The 22,336-nt window shown below is 46.1% G+C and overlaps 1 protein-coding gene across 9 annotated transcripts in view; it reads right to left on the minus strand.

Annotated features, from left to right (window-relative positions):
* The window catches only part of LOC129040477 (S-adenosyl-L-methionine-dependent tRNA 4-demethylwyosine synthase TYW1), a 268,106-nt gene that overhangs the window by 234,826 nt on the left and 10,944 nt on the right, over nucleotides 1-22,336 (minus strand). For all 9 annotated transcript variants that reach the window (XR_010127062.1, XR_010127063.1, XM_054495067.2 and 6 more), the window contains 3 exons: nucleotides 14,903-15,004; nucleotides 10,023-10,217; nucleotides 6,820-7,110 (listed from right to left, as the gene is read on the minus strand). Coding sequence is in view for 7 of the 9 variants with exons in the window: in XM_054495067.2 (XP_054351042.1) it covers nucleotides 6,820-7,110; nucleotides 10,023-10,217; nucleotides 14,903-15,004 (588 nt within the window). In the remaining 2 variants the exon portion in view is untranslated. The remainder of the gene's footprint in view (nucleotides 1-6,819; nucleotides 7,111-10,022; nucleotides 10,218-14,902; nucleotides 15,005-22,336) is intronic.

Genomic DNA, 22,336 nt, shown 5'->3' on the forward strand with positions numbered 1-22,336 from the left:
TTGGGAGGCCGAGGCGGGTGGATCACGAGGTCAGGAGATCGAGACCATCCTGGCTAATGTGGTGAAAGCTGGTATCTACTAAAAATACAAAAAATTAGCTGGGCATGGTGGCGGGTATCTGTAGTCTCAGCTACTCAGGAGGCTGAGGCAGGAGAATGGTGTGAACCTGGAAGGCGGAGCTTGCAGTGAGCTGAGATCGCACAACTGCACTCCAGCCTGGGAGACAGAGTGAGACTCTGTCTCAAAAAAAAAAAAAAAAAAAAAAAAAAAAATTGCTCTGAGGCCGGGTGTGGCGGGTCACCACTGTAATACCAGCACTTTGGAAAGCCAAGGCAGGTAGATTGCTTAAGCCCAGGAGTTTGAAATCAGCCTGGGCAACATAGTGAAACCCTGTCTCTACAAAATATACAAAAATTAGCCGGGCACAGTGGTGCGCACCTGTAGTCCCAGCTACTCAGGAGGCTGATGCGGGAGGATCGCTTGAGCCCAGGAGGCTGCTGCAGTGAGCCAAGAGTGTGCCACTATACTCCAGCCCGGGAAAGACCCTGTTTCCCACCCCTCGCCCCCCAAAAAGACTACTCTGAATGACAGATGGAGAAGAGACAGGAGAAGGACAAGATAGGTGGCTGCTATAGTAGTCTGGTCAAGCAGTACGGCTTGAACTTGCAGGTTAGCAGTAGAGATGGAGGGAATTGGATAGATGTGAAATATTTTAAGCCAGAGGTCTGCAAACTATGGCCAAATCCAAGCAGCCTCAGGCCAGATCTCAACATGACAATTCATTTACATGTCGCCTATGGCTGTTGTCTTGACACAATGGCAGACTTGACAGTTTCAACAAAAACCATGTGGCCCACAATGCTGAAAATATTGACTAACTGGCCCTTCATAGAAAGTTCGCTGACCTCTGTTTTAGACAAAGAAGGAACCAGACTTACTTAGGAATTCAATGCAGGAATGAGGAAAAGGAAAGAATCAAGTACACAGGTCTTAGGTTTCTTTTTAAGCCACTGAAACGGTGGGAGTGTTTCTTGAGATGGGAAACATGACAGCGGAACAGAACAGAAGGGTGGAGATAAAGAGCTCCATTTTGGATTTGTGAAGCATCAGATATATAAGAATAAATTATAAAAAGGCAGCAGCATATATGAGAAGAGAATTCAGGGTTGACCCTGGATCTGGAAATACAAATGTGGGAATAACTGGCACATGGACAATGTTTAAAGTCGTGAAACTGGATGAGATCACCCAGGAAGAAAGTGTCAATGCATAATCCAGTACCAAACCCGAATCACTCCAACATGCAGAGGCTAAACAAAGAAAAGGAAAAGACCCCAAGTAAAAAAGGAGAAACTCCATGACAATGACGTCATGAAAGTCAGGAGGATAGATTCAAAGAAGGAATCAGCTATGACAAATGCTGTTGAGAAGTAAAATAAAAAGAGAAATATCCATGAGACTTGTAAATCTAAAAGGAAGAAGGTGAGACACAAAACATTATTTTCTTTTTTTTTTTTTTTTTTTTTTTGAGATGCGGTTTTTGCTCTTGTTACCCAGGCTATAGTGCAGTGCCACAATCTCGGCTCACTGCTATCTCCACCTTCCAGGTTCAAGCAATTCTCCTGCCTCAGCCTCTCAAGTAGCTGGGATTACAGGCACCTGCCACCACACCCAGCTAATTTTTTTTGTATTTTCAGTAGAGACAGGGTTTCACCATGTTAGCCAGGCTGGTCTCGAACTCCTGACCTCAAGTGATCTGCCCACCTCAGCCTCCCAAAGTGCTGGGATTACAGGCATGAGTCACCATGCCCAGACCCTTTTTTAAATTAGAGACAGTGTCTCACTATGTCGCCCACGCTAGTCTCTAACTCCTGGCCTTGAGCAATCCTCCCATCTTGGCCTCAGACAGCACTGGGATTGGGATTACAGGGGTGAGCCACTGCACCTAGCCAAAATATAATTTAAAGGGTTTATTTGAGCCAAAATGAGGGCAGCTGCCTCAAACACACTTTGCAGCTGAAGGGACCGCTCCATTAGCTTTTGTTACAAGCAGGTTTTTAAAAGCAAAGGGAACAAGGAGTGGTCGATACCAAGTTGTCGGACAGAAATTCTCATTGCTTTATAGCGATAATATTGATTAGTGATTAGCTATGCACTGTTGAATGACAGGATATGAGGTATGGTGTGCAATGCAAATAGCATTTTATGGCTACCTGGAGTCAGTCAGTCTGAGTCAAGCCCACAGAACAGATGGCTTCAAGAGATAATTATTTAGCTCAACAGGAAGTGATATGACAGATGTTTCATTCCAATTTCATTTCAGTCCAAGCTATGACTGCAATGAAATTGGAATGAAACATCAATTTCAATTCAGGTTATGGGTCCCGTAACTTAAAGAGCTTGCAGCCAGTGTGGAGGCTCATGCCTGTAATCTCAACACTTTGGGAGGCCAAGGTGGGTGGGAGGATTGCTGGAGGCTAGGAGTTCAAGATCAGCCTGGGCAAAATAGTGAGACCCTGTCTCTACAAAAACAAAAATTAAAAGTAGACAGGATGGTGGCTCACGCCTGTAAATCCCTGCTACTCAGGAGGCTGAGGCAGGAGGATCACTTGAGCTCAGGAGTTCAAAGCTGCAGTGAGCTATGATCACTCCACAACACTCTGGCCTGGGCAACAAAGCAAGACCCTGTATAAAATAACATAATAAAATTAAAATAAAAAGCTTTCATCTCTTAAATAAAATCTAATTTCCTTTGTAAATCCCCCTCAGGCTTGATGACATGAAGTCCCCTGGGTGTAGAAAAGAGCAGTTTAAGGGGAGAGAAAGCCAAACTGCAGTAGCTGAGAGTTGACAGAGACTTCTGTTCCCAGCCATACAACAGACTGCACACTTTCAACAACTCTCCTGCAGAAAACAACACAAACTAAATAAGGGTTTTGTTTTTTTTTGTTTGTTTTTTTTTTTTGAGACAGAGTCTCGCTCTGTTGCCCAGGCTGGAGTGCAGTGGCGCAATCTCGGCTCACTGCAACCACCGCCTCCCCGGTTCAAGGATTCTCCTGTCTCAGCCTCTGGAGTAGCTGGGACTACAGGCGCGTGCCACCACACCTGGGTAATTTTTGTACTTTTAGTGGAGACGGGGTTTCACCATATTGGCCAGGTTAGTGTCCAACTGCTGACCTCAAGTGATCCGCCCACCTTGGCCTCCCAAAGTGCTGGGATTACAGGCATGAGCCACCGCGCCCGGCCAAGGTAATAACTTTTAAAGCACAATTTTAAGTGCATCACTGAGTTGGCAAAAATGTAAGGAATCCAGAGAGGCCAAATATAACCTGGGAGCTAAGCAAGAGACAGAGCTAAGAGTTATCTGCTAAACTCTGGAGACTCCTCTCTATTTTTTCAGTTTTTGGTTTTTTTTTTTTTGAAACAGAGTCTCACTGTCGCCCAGACTGGGGTGCAGTGGCACCATCTCAGCTCACTGCAACCTTCGCCTCCTGGGTTCAAGTGATTCTCCTGCCTCAGTCTCCTGAGTAGCTGAGATTACAGGCGTGTGCCACCACGCCTGGCTAATTTTTTTGTATTTTACTAGAGACGGGGTTTCACCACATTAGCCAGGCTGGTCTCAGACTCCTGACCTCAGGTGATCCGCCTGCCTTGGCCTCCCAAAGTGCTGGGATTACAGGCGTGAGCCACTGCACCCAGTCTGATTTTTTTTTTTTTTTTTTTTTTGAGACAGGATCTCACTGTCACCCAGGCTTGCAGTGCAGTGGTGAGATCATTGCTCACTGCAACCTTGACCACCTGGGCTCAAGCAATCCTCTCACTTCAGCCTCCCAAAGTGCCGGGATTACAGCTGTGAGCCACCGCACCCAACTTGTTTTTTGGTTTTTAAGTTTGTTTAAACACATATAATTCCAGGGTGTGTTTATAAATTTATGGGAACAATCTAGCAGAGAGAAAAAATGAATGATACAGGAGAAGAGAAGCAATCAATGAAGGAACCCAGTCCTTGATTCCACGGCATAGACAGATGTAGTCTGGGACAGGAACCAGATACTTGGTCTTCTGAGCCAGAAGAGGTAGTAAAGATCTGGAGATGGGCTGCAGAGACACTGAGAGAGTTCCCCTCTGATGGCTTCAGATGGGAGCTTGGGGGAAGGGGTGGGGAGGAAATGAGTATGAAACAGTCAACTTGGAGAGTAAGAAGGGGAATCTGCAAGGGAAGTTGTGAGCCTGTAGAGCACTTCTGAGTCTATACTTGAGCCTGTGGTCATGAATCTGTAGTCAAACAATCAGCAGCAGACATGGGGAAGGCTGATGTGAAGGGGATGGTTTCAGCCTGGCTTGGGGTTTGGCCAATCGGGTTACAAGAATGAGTGAGAGGTAAAGCAATTGAAAAGGTTAAGGCTGGGCACGGTGGCTCACGCCTGTAATCCCAGTACTTTGGGAGGCCAGGGTAGGTGGATCACCTGAGGTCAGGAGTTTGAGACCAGCCTGGCCAACGTGGCAAAACCCCACCTCTACTAAAAATACAAAAATTAGCCGGGCATGGTGGCACACACCTGTAATCCCAGTTACTCAGGAGGCTGAAGCAGGAGAATCCTTGAACCCAGAAAGCGGAGGTTGTAGTAAGCCAACATTGTGCCACTTGACTCCAGCCTGGGCAACAAAGCAAGACTCCATCTCAAACAAAAGAAAAAAAAAATTGAAGAGATTTATAACAGAGTGAGGATAAAATTCAAAATGGGGTTTAAGGAGGAAAATAAAGTAAGTAGTTTCTACTACTCAATAAAAAAGGTATAGGTTCAGATGGGATCAAAAGCTTTTTTTTTTTTTTGAGATGGAGTCTCGCTCTGTCACCCAGGCTAGAGTGCAGTGGTGCAATCTCGGCTTACTGCAAACTCCGCCTCTTGGGTTCAAGAGATTCTCCTGCCTCAGCCTCCCGAGTAGCTAGAATTACAGGTGCCCGCCACCACGCCCAGCTAATTTTTGTATTTTTAGTAGAGACGGGGTTTACCACTGTTGGCCAGGCTGGTCTCGAATTCCTGACCTCATGATCTACGTGCCTCAGCCTCCCAAAGTGCTGGGATTACAGGCGTGAGCCACCACGCCTGGCCAGATCAAAAGAATTTTAAAGGCCAGGCACAGTTGCTCATGCCTATGATCCCAGCATTTTGGGAGGCCGGGCCAAGTGGATCGTTTGAGCCCAAGTGTTCAAAACCAGCCTCGGCAACATGGTGAAACTCCATCTCTGCAAAAAATAGACAAATTAGCTAGGCATGGTGGCACATGCCTATAATCCCAGCTACCTGGGAGGCTGAAGTGGGAGGATCACCACTGCCTGGGGAGGTCAAGGCTGCAGTGATCCATGATCATACCATTGTACTCCAGACTGGGGGTGACAGAATGAGACTCGGTCTCAAAAAAAAAAAAAGGAATGTTGTTAAAGTAGAGGCCACACAATGAGGTCATAGTAAGCATGAGAGGAACTTGAATTTCAGATGTGCCCATGTAAGGGAGAGACCAAGGTCAGTGGAGAAATGGTTGCTGGAGGTGTGAAAGCCAGGAAACTGCAGGCCAGGGTGCTAGACAGATCATCCACAAGGATGCCACAGCCTCAAAGAATAATGATAGGAACAGGGGTGGAGAGAGAAACAATGAGTCAGAATGTAAAGTTGCTGCTGAATTATGCAACTGACCAGGTGGCCAAAAGATAACAGCTGTGAAGATGACAGAAGTGTTACAGCCTGAAGACAGGAGCTTCAAAGGAATTGGGGTATTTAAAGAAGGAAGCAAGAGAAATGCTCAGAATGTGAGGGAAAAAGAGCAGAATCTAGGATGACTTGCAGCCTTCAGTTTGAGTGACTAATGGAGTCATTGAAGTCAGGCAGTACTGTGGCTCCGTTTTGCAACTTGCAAAATGTGGTAAAAATCCACTTGACTCTAACAATGCAAGGATTACAGAAGAGATTTTGGTTGTGTGTGTGTGGTTTTTTTTTTTTTTTTTTTTGAGACTGAGTCTCACTCTGTTGCCCGGGCTGGAGTGCAGTCACGTGATCTCAGATCACTGCAACCTCCACCTCCCAGGTTCAAGCGATTCTTGTGTCTCAGCCTCCCAAGTAGCTGGGATTACAGGTGCCCGCCACCACACCTGGCTAATTTTTGTATTTTTAGTAGAGATGGGGTTTCGCCATGTTGGCCAGGATGGTCTCGAACTCCCGACTTCAAGTGATCCACCCACCTTGGCCTCCCAAAAGTGCTGGGATTACAAGCGTGAGCCACTGTGCCCAGCCTCAAGAAGAGATTCTGGAAAGCATCTAGCACGATACGGCTTAATTCCTAAGACCTCTCTCTCTCTCTGAAACACCACCACATGAGTTTCACATCTTCCTTCTTTTTTTGTTAGTGTTTCTGTCTTTGTTTTTGGGGCAGGGTCTCACTCTGTTGCCCAGGCTGGAGGGCAGTGGCATGATCACAGCTCACTGCAGTCTCAAATTAATGGGCTCAAGCAATCCTCCCAACTCCACCTCCTACGTAGCTGAGACAACAGGCATGCACCACCATGCCTCACTAAATTTAAAATTATTGTGGTAAAGATAGGGTCTTGCTATGTTGCCCAGGCTGCTCTTGAACTCCTGTACTCAAGCAATACCCCCACCTTGGCCTCCCAAATTGTAGGGATTACAAGTGTGAGCCACTGCACTCAGCCAGATCTTCTTTCTAACCAGAAGCCAATGAGATGGTTTATTGAGGAAGAGGCCAAGCTCGAGATCTCCAAGCAGAGGGGGAAAGCCTCGAGAGATGAACACACAGGCAGTATACCTCGGTGTCTCTGTGATGCAATTCATCCTGCTCGTGAGCTCCTTCCTCCCTCTCCTCTGAGCCACGTTGGTGAGATTCACATTTGCCTTTCTTGCAGTGGCCGCCACAGGACTTCTTTCTCTCTCCTTTCTGAAGTGCCTGCAGCTGGGAGATGAACTTGGTTTTCCATGCTCTGAAGTCGGCCTCAATGCTGCCGTGCTTGCTTTTAACCACGTCGCAGTCGCCCTCCCCTCGACTCATCACACGATGTGCACCAAGCATCCAGAGCCACTTGTCAACATTTTTGCCAACCTGCGAGGAAAAGACAGATAGGCTAAAAGCACAGTTCTCTAAATCAGGGTTTTCCAGACTGCTCTGAAAAGCCCAAAGTCCTTCTGGGGCCCCTGGTCATGGGCTGCCGCTAAGGAAGAGGAAATTGCTTGGCAAAATGACCTTCAAGCCTTCAAGCTCCAGCCTTGACCCAAAAGAGCTGCATTTTATGTATTCTACTTTTCTGCCTTAGATTTATTTTTTTAAACAAAAGGACAAACAAACCCCCTTTATCAAATGAAGGGTTAATGACTAAAAAAAATTTGAAACTTACCATTCTATATCATGATAAGAACAAAACAGGAGTTAACAAAATAAATGAGTTCCAAAAATGTAACAAAACCTATGGGGCCTAAGCCTATTCAGTTATAAAATGAAAATGTAATAAATTTGGCAAGATTCGTAATTTCCTAAACTCAGTAATTTATTTCACTGTGATACGAAGCAATTAAGCTGAGGAACAGGGGTTATCAAGAGGCATAGTTAAGAGTTCAAAAACTTAATAAGCTTCCTGAGTGGCAAGGCATTAAACAAAATATTTACATATCTACGCCAGGCGAAGTGTCTCACGTCTGTAATCCCAGCACTTTGGGAGGCTGAGGCAGGCAGATTGTTTGAGGCCAGGAGTTCAAGACCAGCCTGGCCAACATGGTGAGACCCCATCTCTACTAAAAATACAAAAATTAGTGGGGCGTGGTGGCACATGCCTATAATTCAGGCTACTTGGAAGGCCGAGGCATGAGAATTCCTTGAACCCAGGAGGCAGAAGTTGCAATGAGCCGAGATTGTGCCATTGCACTCCGGTCGAGGCTGCAGCAAGCTATGATCATGCCACTGAACTCCAACCTAGGCAACATGGTGAGACCCTGTCTCAAAAAACACATAATCAAAATTGTTTTTAATGAAAATATGGAGCAAAATCTACATTGTGACACAACAATAGAATGAAAACAGCTTTTTATTTTATTTTATTTTATTTTATTTTTTTTGAGACGGAGTTTCACTCTTGTTACCCAGGCTGGAGTGCAATGGCACGACCTCGGCTCACTGCAACCTCCACCTCCCGGGTTCAAGTGATTCTCCTGCCTCAGCCTCCCAAGTAGTTGGGACTACAGGCATGTGCCACTATGCCCGGCTAATTTTGTATTTTTAGTAGAGATGGGGTTTCTCCATGTTGGTCAGGCTGGGGTCGAACTCCCGACCTCAGGTGATCCACCCGTCTCTGCCTCCCAAAGTGCTGGGATTACAGGCGTGTGCCACTGCGCCCGGCCATAAACAGCTTTTAAAAGAAAACTCCCCACCTCCACCGTCACTAACACTCCACCAGAGACAGACAGCTAGGCAGGGCCCATCTCTAGGAAGAGGTACACAGTGCAAATGACCAAGAAACTGAGAGGCTCCATCATTTCATTTTTTCAAGTGTAGAGAACAGGACGCAAAAGGAGCCAAGTTAATTTCATTTAGAAAAATAGCCCGGGAAAACTAACCAAAAAATTTAATGTTTTATTACATAAAGTGCAACGAATGTTTTTTCCTCCGTTTCCCTTGAAAAATTCATGTTTTTTTTTTTTTTTTTGAGACAGAGTCTCACTCTGTTGCCCAGGCTAGAGTGCAGTGGTGAGATCTCGGCTCACTGCAAGCTCCGCCTCCCGAGTTCACGCCATTCTCCTGCCTCAGCCTCCCGAGTAGCTGGAACTACAGGCTCCCGCCACCACACCCAGCTAATTTTTTTGTATTTTTGGTAGAGACGGGGTTTCACCATGTTAGCCAGGATGGTCTCGATCTCCTGACCTCAATCCGCCCGCCTCGGCCTCCCAAAGTGCTGGGATTACAGGCGTGAGCCACGACGCCCAGCCGAAAAATTCACGATTTTTTTAAACTGAGCTCAGGCTGGACACATTCATGCCTGTAATCCCAGAAATCTGGGAGGCTGAGGTGGATAGGACTGCTTGAGGCCAGGAGTTTGAACCAAGCCTGGGCAACACAGTGAGACCCTCATCTCTAAAACAATGAAAGATTAGCCAGGGGTACTGGTGCCCGCCTATAGTTCCAGCTACTAGGGAGGCTGACTTGGGAGGATCCCTTGAGCCTAGGACTTCAAGGTTCAGAGAATTCTGATCAGGTCACTGCATTCCAGCCTGGATGACAAACAAGACCCTGTCCTGAAAAAAATAAACATAATTAAAAAAAAAATTTTTTTAAGAGTTCACCTGCATAAAGAGCTTGGGCAGGCTGGGCATGGTGGCTCACACCTGTAATCCCAGGACTCTGGGAGGCCGAGGTGGGTGGATCACCTGAGGTCAGGAGTTCGAGAACAGCCTGGCCAACATGGTGAAACCCTGTCTCTACTAAAAATACAAAAAAAATAGCCAGGCATGGTGGTGGGTGCCTGTAATCCCAGCTACTCGGGAGGCGCCACTGCACTCCAGCTGCGGGATAGAGCAAGGCTGTTTCCAAAAAAAAAAAAAAACAGAAGAGGCCAGACATAGTGGCTTACTTTGGGCGGATCACATGAGGCCAGGAGTTCACAACCAGCCTGGCCGGCATGGTGAAACCCCGTCTCTAGTAAAAATACAAAAATTAGCCAAGCGTGGTGGCACATGCCTGTAATCCCAGCTACTCAGGAGGTTGAGGCAGGAGAATCACTTGAACCCAGGAGGTAGAAGTTGCAGTGAGCTGAGATGGTGCCACTGCACTCCAGCCTGGGCGACGGAGCAAAACTCTACCTCAATCAATCAATCAATAAAATAATAGAAGAAATGTATTTATTACTAGCTACCAAAGTTTGTGGATTATTTCACATATGTGTGTGTTTATGTGTGTGTGTGTACGTGTGTGCGCGTGTGTGTGTGTTTATGGGGAGAATTTATTCCTATAATTCAATATAGACCTACCTTGTTGAAGTGGCTAGCATAGGCAGAATTTCCCAGGCCAAATACCGCATATCTCATACCCTTCAGGTAAGTTTTGCCAAATCGAAAATCAATGGCTGCTTCCTCTAACCATTTGCAGAACCACTCTGCACTTTCGGTTGGTAGGCCGTCAGTGTATGTTGCAACCAGGAAGACACAGACATTTTTACTAGTCACCTAACCAAGAAAGTAATTGTTTCAGTAGAACATTCAAGGCATAAATTATCTTGATGAAGAAAATCCTTTGAAAAAAAGCATATTCATCTCAAAGAACAAAGGGCACCTTCATAAACATGGCTCATTTTCGAAAGTGAAGGGCATGACTAAGAAACACAGCAAGAACAGCTTGCACAGGAGAGAAAACGCAGTCCCTTGCTCCTGCCAATATACCTCCTGGTATATTTCACCATATATGCCATTCCATTATCCAGACTATACATTCTCATTATCGCTGATTTGCCACAGTGGAAACAAAATCCAAATCAATCAAGAAAAAATACAGGCCGGGTGCGGTGGCTCAAGCCTGTAATCCCAGCACTTTGGGAGGCCGAGGCGGGCGGATCACAAGGTCAGGAGATCGAGACCATCCTGGCTAACACGGTGAAACCCCATCTCTACTAAAAATACAAAAAATTAGCCGGGCGTGGCGGGTGCCTGTAGTCCCAGCTACTCGGGAGGCTGAGGCAGGAGAATGGCATGAACCCGGGAGGCAGAGCTTGCAGTGAGCCGAGATCACGCCACTGCACTCCAGCCTGGGCGACAGAGCAAGACTCTGTCTCAAAAAAAGAAAGAAAAAATGCAGAGAGATGGCCAGGCACGGTGGCTACTAATGGAAGAACACACTGGGGGAAAATAAGGCACCTGAGTTTCAAACCTTAAGAGAAAACAACAGCTCATGTTCCTGCTTCCTTAGAGTGGAAGCTGCTCTGAGGTGTCAGAAAGACGAGGAATGTGGTGACCTTGCTTATCCAATAAGAGTTGTATTTGGTGTTTGAGATTGTTTTAAATCTCTGAAATCTCCAAGGAATAGGGGAACCATGTTCTCGGTCCATTACCATCTCCTCAGACAGGAAGCTGTGAATATCCATATCAAGGCAGCGGATGTTGGCTGGGCCCAGTGGCTCATACCTGTAATCCCAGGACTTTGGGAGGCTGAGGCGGGTGGATCGCTTGAGGTCAGGAGGTCAAGACCAGCCTAAGCAACACAGTGAAACCCCGTCTCTACTAAAAATACAAAAACTAGGCAGGCGTGGTAGTGGGTGCCTGTAGTTCCGGCTACTCGGGAGGCTGAGGCAGGAGAACTGCTTGAGCCCAGGAGGCAGAGGCTTCAGTGGGCCCCACAATCACACCACTGCACACTGCACTCCAGCCTGGGCAACAAAGCAAAGACTCCATCTCAAAAAAAAAAAAAAAAGGAAAAGAAAAGAAAAAATACAGAGAGATCTCTAAAAAATTATCTAATAAATTAAAGCAATAAAAATTTTTAAACATAAAGTAATTTAACACTTGGCACCATTATCTAAACAGAACTGTTGCAAATCCCAGGGAAACAAAATACAGGCTAGGTATCCGTTATCCAAAATGTTTGGGATGGGAAGTGTTTTGGATTTTGGAGGTTTTTTTGTTTTGTTTTGTTTTTTAAATCTGCATATACATAATGATGTACCTTGGGGATATATCAAGTCTAAACACAAAATTCCTTTGTTTCATATACACCTTACACACATAGCCTGTAGGTAACTTTGTATAATATTTTTGACAATTTCATACATGAAACAAAGTTTTGACTGCGTTTTGACCTTGACCCATCACAGGAGGTCAGGTGCGAAATTTTCCACTTGTGGCCTCCTGTCAGCGCTCCAGAAATTTGGATTTTAAAGCATTTCCAATTTGCGGTTCAGGGATTCTCAACCTGTGTATCCTTAGTCTTGATAGCCTGGTGTTTGAATTCATCTTAACAGTTCCAAGTCATGAGGTAAGTTATAAGTAATCTCTTAGTTACAAGTATCAAAGTTTGCTAATAATTTTTCACAGATAATTTAGAGCACATTCAAACTCACTCATGTGCACACCAATACATTTTCTTGGGGGACAAAGAAATGGACAGAGTTAAAGCTAGATATTTAACCACTAAGACGGGGCCGGTAAACTACAATCCACGAGCCACATCTTGCTTGCTGCCTTTTTGGGGTTTTTTTTTTTTTGAGACAGAGTCTTGCTCTGTCACCCAGGCTGGAGTGCAGTGGCATGATCTCAGCTCACTGCAATCTCCACCTCCCGAGTTTAAGCAATTCTCATGCCTCAGCCTCCCAAGTAGCTGGGACTACAGGCGTGCACCACCATGGCTAATTTTTCTATTTTTAATAGAGACGGGGTTTCACCATGTTGCCCAGGCTGCTCTCATATGTCTGAGCTCAAGCGATCCACCAGCCTTGACCTCTCAACTTGCTGGGATTATATAGGCGAGAGCCACAACGCCTGGCCTCTATTTTTTTTAAAGAAAGTTTTAGTGGAACACAGCCACACTCATTCATTTACATATTATCTATGGCTGTTTCGTGCCTCAGTGGCAAAACTGAGTAGCTGCCCAGCCCACAAAGGTGAAGATACTACCTGGCCCTTTACGTGAAAGTTTGTCAACCCCAGCTCTATGTGTTTCTTCTTTTTTTTTTTTTTTTTTGAGACGGCGATTTGCTTTTGTCGCCCAGGCTAGAGGGCAATGGCGCAATCTTGGCTCACTGCAACCTCCGCCTCCCAGGTTCAAGCAATTCTCCTGCCTCAGCCTCCTGAGTAGTTGGGATTACAGGCGCCCACCACCAACCCCAGCTAATTTTTGTATTTTGAGTAGAGATGTGGTTTCACCATGTTGGCCAGGCTGGTCTTCAACTCCTGACCTCAGGTGATCCACCTACCTCGGCCTCCCAAAGTGTTGGGATTACGGGCGTGAGCCACCGCACCCAGCCTCTGCTTCTCTAACTCTACCTGCGTCAGCATCACCAGGAGCGCTGTTTAAGCTCTACAATGCAGCTAGGCTAAGACCTGAGATTCTGCATTTCTAGCAAGTTCACAGGAGATGCTGATGCTGCTGGCTCAGGGACCACACTTTGAGGACCACTGCTGTAGGGTGAAATCCCCTAACTGGGCATGACTGGAGAAAAAAGGGGAGGAACATTTTTCAGATGAAGAAATTAAACCCTCATAGATATTAAGTAATGCGCACGGGCACAGTGGCTCATGCCTGTAATCCCAGCACTATGGGAGACCGAGGCAAATAAATCACCTGATGTCAGGAGTTCAACACCCGCCTGGCCAACACAGTGAAACCCCATCTCTACTAAAAATACAAAAATTAGCCAGGCATGGTGGTGGGCACCTGTAATCCCAGCTACTCGGGAGGCTGAGGTAGGAGAATCACTTGAACCCTGGAGTTGGAGGTTGCAGTGAGCCAAGATCACACCATTGCACTCCAGCCTGGGCAACAAGAGCGAAACTCCATCAAAAAAAAAAAAGATATTAACTAATGCATTGAGGTCACACAGCTAATAAGAGATTTCTCTGATTCCAAAACCCATACTCTCTGCTTTTGACCTTTTGGTTGGATTGCCCATGGTCTACAAGCATAGCACACTGCCATCAATAACAACCCTTCCTTGATTAAGAGATTCAAAATAGGGGGGAGGCCTGGGCATATCTATAATCCTAGTACTTTAGGAGACTGAGGCCAGGAGTTCGAGATCTGCCTGGGCAATATAGTGAGACCATATCTCTATAAAAAATCTTTTGGCCAGGCGCAGTGACTCACGCCTGTAATCCTAGCACTTTGGGACGCCGAGGCAGGCGGATCACGAGGTCAGGCGATTGAGACCATCCTGGCTAACACGGTGAAACCCCGTCTCTACTAAAACTACAAAAAATTAGCCAGGCGTGGTGGCAGGCGCCTGTAGTCCCACCTACTCGGGAGGCTGAGGCAGAAGAATGGCGTGAACCTGGGAGGCGGAGCTTGCAGTGAGCCAAGATTGCGCCACTGCACTCCAGCCTGGGTGACAGAGCGAGACTACATCTCAAAAAAAAAAAAAAAAAATCTTTTAAAATTAGCAGGGCATGGCAGCACATGCGTGTAGTCTCAGCTACTTTAGGAGGCTGAGGAAGGAGGATCACTTGAGCCTGGGAGATTCAAATTGCACCACTGTACTCCAGAGCCTGGGTGAGAGAGTGAGAGCCTGTCTCTATAAGATAAATTTTAAAAAAAATAAAAATAGTAGGGGCCAGGCACAGTGGCTCATGCCTGTAATCCCAGCACTTTGGGAGGCCAAGGCGGGCAGATCACTTGAGGCCAGGAATTTCAGACCAGCCTGGCCAACATGGTGAAACCTCATCTCTAGCAAAAAATACAAAAAAAAAAAAATTAGCTGGGCATGATGGCGCATGCCTGTAAATCTCAGCTACTTGGGAGGCTGAGGCAGGAGAATCACTTGAACCTGGAGACGGACATTGCACTGAACTGACATTGCACCACTGCACTCCAGCCTGGGTGACATAGTGAGACTCCATCTCAAAAAAAAAAAAAAAAAAAAAAAATTGTGGGAAGGAGTGAACTTCCAACCACCCAAGCTTTCTCACCTCTAGCCCTGCCCCAGGAGAATTTAACACACCTGAAGAACAAGCCCCACACCACGTGAGAATCAGTGAACCTTACCCCACATTCAATTCTCTGATTTACACTGGAATTGAACTAACTGAAATCCCTTAGCACGAAAATTAAATTTATTCTGAAGATTCTAGTTATCTAATTAAATTTACTGTGAAGATTGCAGATCAGTTAAATTTGAGAGTTTTGATTGAAGAAAAAGACAATTACCAACCTCTTCTATCAGATGATCATCTGGATCATATTCTTTTAGATTAATAATTGCCACAGGCAGATCCAGGGATGTAACTGCTTCAGCAAGAACTGTTGCAAATCCCTAACAGAACAAAAAAAAACATCAAATAAAGTCTTCAATGAGCTAAATATAGCCCTCATTTACCCCTGTTGGCACAAGAATGTGGCATTCCTCATGAAAAATATTTTCAGTGACTGATATGTATCTTCATGAACACAAATTCTATCCTCACTCTTACCATTTCCTTGGGCACCATTACAGAGATCATTCAATTGTGTTGTTCTCACCCGATCAGGGTTTACGTAGGACTGAATCTAATTTGGCTTTGGATGATGAATCTGCCTTGCCCTACTAGAATAAACATATCAGCCAGGCAAGATGGCTCATGCCTGTAATCCCAGCACTTTGGGAGGCTGAGGTGGGAGGATCACTTGAGGCCAAGCCTGGGCAACAAAGTGAGACCTCATCTTTATTAAAAAATTTAAAAATTAGCCAGGTGTGATGGCACACACCTATAGTCCCAGCTACTCAAGAGGCTGAGACGGGAGGATCCCCTGAGCCCAGGGGTTAGAGGATACAGTGAGCTATGATCACACCAATGCACTCTAGCCTGGGCCACAGACTGAGATCCTGTCTCATAAAGAAAATAACATATTAAAAAAGAATAAACACAGAGAAGTGCAAAAAGAAATAGTGAAGAATGGGCTGGGCACAGTGGCTCACACCTGTAATCCCAGTACCTTGGGAGGCTGATGCGGTTGGATCACTTGAGGTCAGGAATTCGAGACCAGCCTGACCAACATGGTAAAATCCCGTCTCTACTAAAAATACAAAATTAGCCAAGCATGGTGGCACACACCTATAATCCCAGCTACTCGGGAGGCTGAGGCAGGAGAATCACTTGAATCCAGGAGGCAGAGGTTGCAGTGAGCCAAGATTGCACCATTGCACTCCAGTCTGGGCAACAAAACTCCATCTCCAAAATAAATAAATAAATAAAAGAAAAGAAAGAGTAAAGAGTGAAAAGAATGGGAAACATGAAAAGAAGCCGGTTGACAGACAGGAAAAAGCCCTAGGGAAGAGTTCACGGGACTGACAGAACCCCAGAGAAGCTCTGGGCTGGGAGAAGCCACAACAAAAGATGGAATGAATATCTTTTGTATGCTAATGAGATGACTTACTGGGGTGAGGCCTCAGGTAGCTTCAGGATGGAGGCTCGTTGCCAGAGAAACTGACGAGAAGTTAAACTCAGCACCTCCTACCCCAGCCCCAACAGGGAACACTAGGGAGAGAAGAGGGGCTGGAGATTGAGCTTAATCACCAAGGCCAATGATTTAATCAATCGTGCCTATGTAACGGAGCCTCCAAGAAAAACCCCTGAACAGTGGGGATTGTTGGGTTGGTAAACATACCAATGTGTTGGGGAGAAGACACGGCCAGAAACGGCCTAGAAGCCCTGCTCAACCCCCACCCCTCCATAGCTGGCCCTGTGCAGCTCTTCCATTCGGCCGTTCCTGAGTTGCATCCTTTATAATAAACCAGTAAACATAAGTCAAGCAACTTCCTGAGGTCTGTGAGTCATTCTATAGAACCTGAGGAGGCAGTGGTGCGGAACCCTAAATTTAACCAGGACTTGTGACTGGTGTCTGAAGTGGGGGCAGTCTTGTGGGCTAATGATAACTCCCAATAGTAAGCATGAGAACTGGTATAGAAAAACAACAGGTTGGTAGGGCGTGGTGGCTCACACCTGCAATCCCAACACTTTGGGAAGTCGAGGCGGACAGATCACCTGAGGTCAGGAGTTCGAGACCGGCCTGACCAACATGGTGAAACCCCATCTCTACTAAAAATACAAAAATTAGCCGGATGTGGTGGTGGGCACCTGTAATCCCAGCTACTCGGGAGGCTGAGGGAGGAGAACTGCTTGAACCCAGGAGGCGGAGGTTGCAGTGAGCCGAGATCGTGCCACTGCACTCCAGCCTGGACGACAGAGAGAGACTCCATCTCAAAAAAAAAGAAAAAAGGTATTTGGGGGTTAGAAAACAGTACTGCAGCAGGCCTCAAGGACTGATACGGTTTGGATATTCGTCCCCTCCAAATATCATTAACACGTAATCTCCAATGTTGGAAGTGAGCTCGAATAGGAGGTGTTTGGGTCATGGGGGTGGATCCCTCATGAGTGGCTTTGTTACCAGTGGAGGGTCTTGACTAGGAGTTGTCCAGGTTGTTCGCATGTTGAACAAAGAATTGAAAAAAATGCACAAGCGAAGCAACAAAAACACAGATTTATTGATGGGAAGGTACACTCTACAGAGAGGAAGCAGGCTTGAGCAAGTGGCTCAAGAGCTCCAGTTGTAATGCTCCTTAGGTTCTTATTAAGCTAGAAGAATTTGTTAACACCCCCAGGTACCCTTTGGAGGCTTCCAATTGGTTACACCCTATGTAAATGAAGAATTGGCTCATGGCCAATCAGAGGCTGCAGTGGAGTTATACCCTATGCAAATAAACAATTAGCCCACAGCCAATCAGAGGCTAAAGCTTTCCTTTCAGTTTAATTCAAGGAAGTCAGCCACAGGTTGGCCTTAGGCTCTGTCTCCAGACTCTACTTTCCTACCTCAGCTTGCAGCCCTCCCCTTGGTGTTGAGTTCTTGCCCTATTAGTTCATAGCTGGCTGTTAAAAAAAAAAGAAAAAAAAAAGCCTCATATCTCGCCGTACTCTTTTGCTCCCTCTCTCACCATGTGGTACCTATTCCTCCATGGGTGGAAGCTTCCTGAAACTTCACCAGAAGCCAAGTGGATGTTGGCACCATGCTTGTACAGCCTGCAGAACCATGAACCAAATAAACCTCTTTTCTTTATAAATTACAGTATTAGTCCATTCTTGCATTGCTATAAAAAAATACCTGGCCAGGCATGGTGGCTCATGCCTGTAATACCAGCACTTTGGGAGGCCGAGGCGGGCGGATCACTTGAGGTCAGGAGTTCGAGATCAGCCTGGGCAACATGGTGAAACCCCATCTCTACCAAAAATACAAAAAATTAGTTGGGCATGGTGGCGTATACCTGTGGTCCAGCTACTTGGGAGACTGAGGTGGAAGGATCGCTTGAGCCTGGGAGGCAGAGGCTGCAGTGAGCCGAGATCATGCCACTGCACTCCAGCCTGGGCAACTGAGTGAGACGCCATCTCAAAAAAAAAAAAAAAAAAGGAAAAAAGAAATACCTGAGACTGGGCAATTTATAAAAAAAGACATTTAATTGGCTCACAGTTCTGCAGACTGTACAGGAAGTGTAACGGCATCTGCTTCTGAGGAAGCCTCAGGGAGCTTCCAATCTTGGTGGAAGGCAAAAGAGGAGCAGGCACATGACATGGCAGGAACAAGAGAGAGAAGGAGGAGGTGCCACACACTTTTAAACAGCCAGATCTCATGAGAACTCACTCACTGTCACAAGGATGGTACAAGGGAGATGGTGCTAAACCCCTCATGCGAAATCTGCCCCCAAGATCTAAGCACCTCCCACCAAGCCCCACCTCCAACACTGGGGACTACGATTCGACATAAGATTTGGTGGAGACACAGATCCAAACCATATCAATTACCCAGCTGCAGGTATTCCTTCATGGCAATGCAAAACAGACTAACACAAGGATAAAGTGAGATTTGAGCCAAAGCTGAAGAAACTGGGAGAACCATGAGGTTATCCCAGGTGGCAGGAACAGTGAACTGCAAATGCCCTGAGGAGGTTACTAAGACTGAAAAAAAGGGAACCAAGGAGATGGGGTAAGAGAGTTAACAAAGAGCCACACGTGTAGGATCTCTGGGCCACTGTGAGGACTCCAGCATTGACTCTTGAATGAAGGGGTCAGTGTAGGGTTTTAAGCAGAGGGATGATGTGATTTCACCTAAGTTTTCAAACAGTCACTGAGGTTGCTGAGTTGAGAGTATACTGGAGTCAGAATTGGGCCGAGTGGTACTGAATCAGAAAGACTGTCTTAGTCCATTTTGCTGTAAAGGAGTACCTGAGACTGGGTAATCTATGTCTTTTATTTTTTTGAGACAAGGTCTCACTCTGTCGCCCAGGCTGGAGTGCAGCGGCACAGTCACGGCTTACTGCAGCCTTGACCTCCTGGGCTCAAGCAATCCTCCCACCTCAGCCGCCTGAGTAGTTAGGACTACAGGCACACGCCACCATGCCTGGCTAATTTTTGAATTTTTTGTAGAGATAGAGTTTTGCCATGTTGCACAGGTTGGTCTCGAACTCCTGGGCTCAAGTGATCCACCTGCCTTGGCCTCCCAAAGTGCTGGGATTATAGGCGTGAGCCACTGTGCCTAGCCCAATCTACGTTTTAAAAAAGGTTTATTTAATGCAGAGAACCCCAGTGAGATACTACATAAGATGGCCATCCCCAAGACACATAATCATCAGATTCTCCAAGGTCGAAATGAAAGAAAAAATGTTAAAGGCAGCTAGAGAGAAGGGGCAGGTCAGCTACATAGGGAATCCCATCAGGGTAACAGTGGACCTTTCAGCAGAAACCCTACAATCCAGAAGAGACTGGGGCCTATATTGAGCATTCTTAAAGAAAAGAAATTTCAAGCAGGGCATGGTGGCTCACATCGGTAATCCCAGCACTTTGGGGTGGATCACCTGAGGTCAGGAGTTAGAGACCAGCCTGACCAACATGGTGAAACCCCATCTCTACTAAAAATGCAAAAATTAGCCAGATGTGGTGGCACACACCTGTAGTCCCAGCTACTCGGGAGGCTGAGGCAGGAGAATCACTTGAACCCAGGAGGCGAAGGTTGCAGTGAGCTGAGATCACACCACTGCACTCCACCCTGGGTGACAGAGAGACTCTGTCTCAAAAAAGAAAACAAGAAACTTCAACCAAGAATTTCACATCCAGCCAAATTAAGCTTCGTAAGTGAAGGAGAAACAAGATCCTTTTAGGCAAACAAATGCTAAGGGAATTTATTACAACCAGACCTGCCTTACAAGAGGTCCTTAAGGAAGTGCTAACTATGTAAAGGAAAAACTGTTATGGGCCACCATAAAAAGGTTTATTTGGTTCACAATTCTGATATCTGAAAAAGTTCAAGATTGGACATCTACATCTGGTGAGGGCTCCAGGCTGCTTCTACTCCTGGCAGAGTAGAAGTGAAAGGGAGCTGGCGAGCACAAAGATCACATAGCAAGAGAGTAAACAAGAGTGCAGGAGAGGTTCCAGGCTCTTCTTACCAACAAGCTCTCTTGGGAACTAAGACAGCAAGAACTCACTCACCCCTCCCCCAGGGATTCATCTATTCAGGAGGGATCTGCCCCCAGGACCCAAACACTTCCCATTAGGCCCATCACCAACACTAGGGATCAAATTTCAACATCAGTTTTGGGGGAACAAACAACAAATTATAGCAGAAATCAATGGTGAGATGACTGTCCTAATCCAGACAAAATATCATGGCAGTGTCAAAGCTGTCAGAATCAACAACATGGAGTTACTTATGTTAAAATATCCCTGACAATAAGAGCTAGGGAAGACAAAGAATTCGCACACTTAGATTTTTTTTTTTTTTTTGAGACAAGGTTCCACTCTGTCCCCCAGACTGGAGTGCAGTGGCGCCATCTTGGCTCACTGCAACCTCTGCCTCCCGGGTTCAAGTGATTCTCGTGCCTTAGCCTCCCGTGTAGCTGGGATTACAGGCATGTGCCACCACACCAGGCTAATTTTTGTATTTTTTAGTACAAATGGGGTTTTGCCATGTTGGCCAGGCTAATCTCAAACTCCTGACCTCAAGTGACCCACCTGCCTCAGCCTCCTAAACTGCTGGGATTACAGGCAGGAGCCACCACACCTGGTCTCACACTCAGACTCCTGATAATGAGAAAGATTCTACAAAAAATACAACCTTGCACAAAGACCACTGCAACCTTACACAAAAAAAATACTACTGCAAGGACATCTGCCCAGCAACTTCATGTCCAACCTTGGATTGTGTCACCTTTGTTATTAACCTTTGTAGGCAAGAATAATTATTTCAAAACAATTCTGTAATCCTCATTTTTTCCCTTAAAAATCTCTGCCTTCCTTTACTTCCCTGAATACATGCAGTTTACTATGGCAATTGTATCCCCGTTGCAACGTACGTGCTATTCCCAAACAAACATCTTTTCTTTTGGAGAGCCTCTCTGCGGTATTTAGGTTGACAATGGCATGGACCGGGGCAGCAGCAGTGAAGGTGGTAAGAAGTGATTGGAAACTGAATCTATTCTTAAAGTAGAACAAACAGAATCTGCTGACAGACTGGACGTGGGTTGTATAAAAAGAAGTCAAAAGGTGTTTTGGACCAAGCAATTGGAAGGATAAAGTTGTCATTTACTGAAATTATAAGGATTACAAGTAGAGCAGGCTTGGGCAGAAAACTGGGAGTTCAGTTTTGAGCATACTGATGTTAAGATGCTTATTAGACATTCATATGATGCTCTAAGACAGGTAACTCAATATGAAATTCTGGAGTTGAGAGAAACAGTTAAGATTAGAAACAGAAATTTAGGACCAGGCGCGTGGCTCAAGCCTGTAATCCCAACACGTTCGGTGGCAGAGGCAGGTGAATCACTTGAGGCTAGGAGTTTGAGACCAGCCTGGCCAACATGCAGAAATCCCGTCTCCACTAAAAATACAAAAAGTGGCCAGGCGTAGTGTCGTGTGCCTGTAATCACAGCCACTCAGGAGGTTGTGGCATAAGAATACCTTGAACCTGGGAGGCGGAGGTTGCAGAGAGGCAACATCACGCCACTGCATTCCAGCCTAGGTGACAGAGCAAGACCCTGTCCCAAAAAAAAAAAAAAAAAAACTGGGCCAGGCGCAGTGGCTCACGCCTGTAATCCCAAGCACTTTGGGAGGCCAAGGCGGGTGGATCACGAGGTCAGGAGATCGAGACCATCCTGGCTAACACGGTGAAACCCCGTCCCTACTAAAAATACAAAAAAATTAGCCAGGCATGGTGGCAGGCGCCTGTAGTCCCAGCTACTCGGGAGGCTGAGGCAGGAGAATGGTGTGAACCCGGGAGGCGGAGCTTGCAGTGAGCCGAGATCACGCCACTGCACCCCAGCCTGGGTGACAGAGCAAGACTCTGTCTCAAAAAAAAAAAAAAAAAAAAAAAAATTTACAAGTCATCACCAGATGTCAGTAAACTAAGGCCCGCAGGCCAGCAGGTCAAATGCCTCGGTGTGTCTTATAACTAGAGGTTATCAGAACACAGCCATAGCCATTTCTTTACATATCGTCTATGACTGCTCCCACACTACATCTGCAGAGTTGGGTAGTTACAACGAGGACCATACAAGTTGCAAAACCTGAAAAATATATACGAAACAAAATACCTGGCCCTTTACAGAGCAGTTTGCTAACTCATA

Source organism: Pongo pygmaeus, chromosome 6 (genome assembly GCF_028885625.2).
Source record: "Pongo pygmaeus isolate AG05252 chromosome 6, NHGRI_mPonPyg2-v2.0_pri, whole genome shotgun sequence".
Lineage (NCBI taxonomy): Eukaryota > Metazoa > Chordata > Mammalia > Primates > Hominidae > Pongo > Pongo pygmaeus.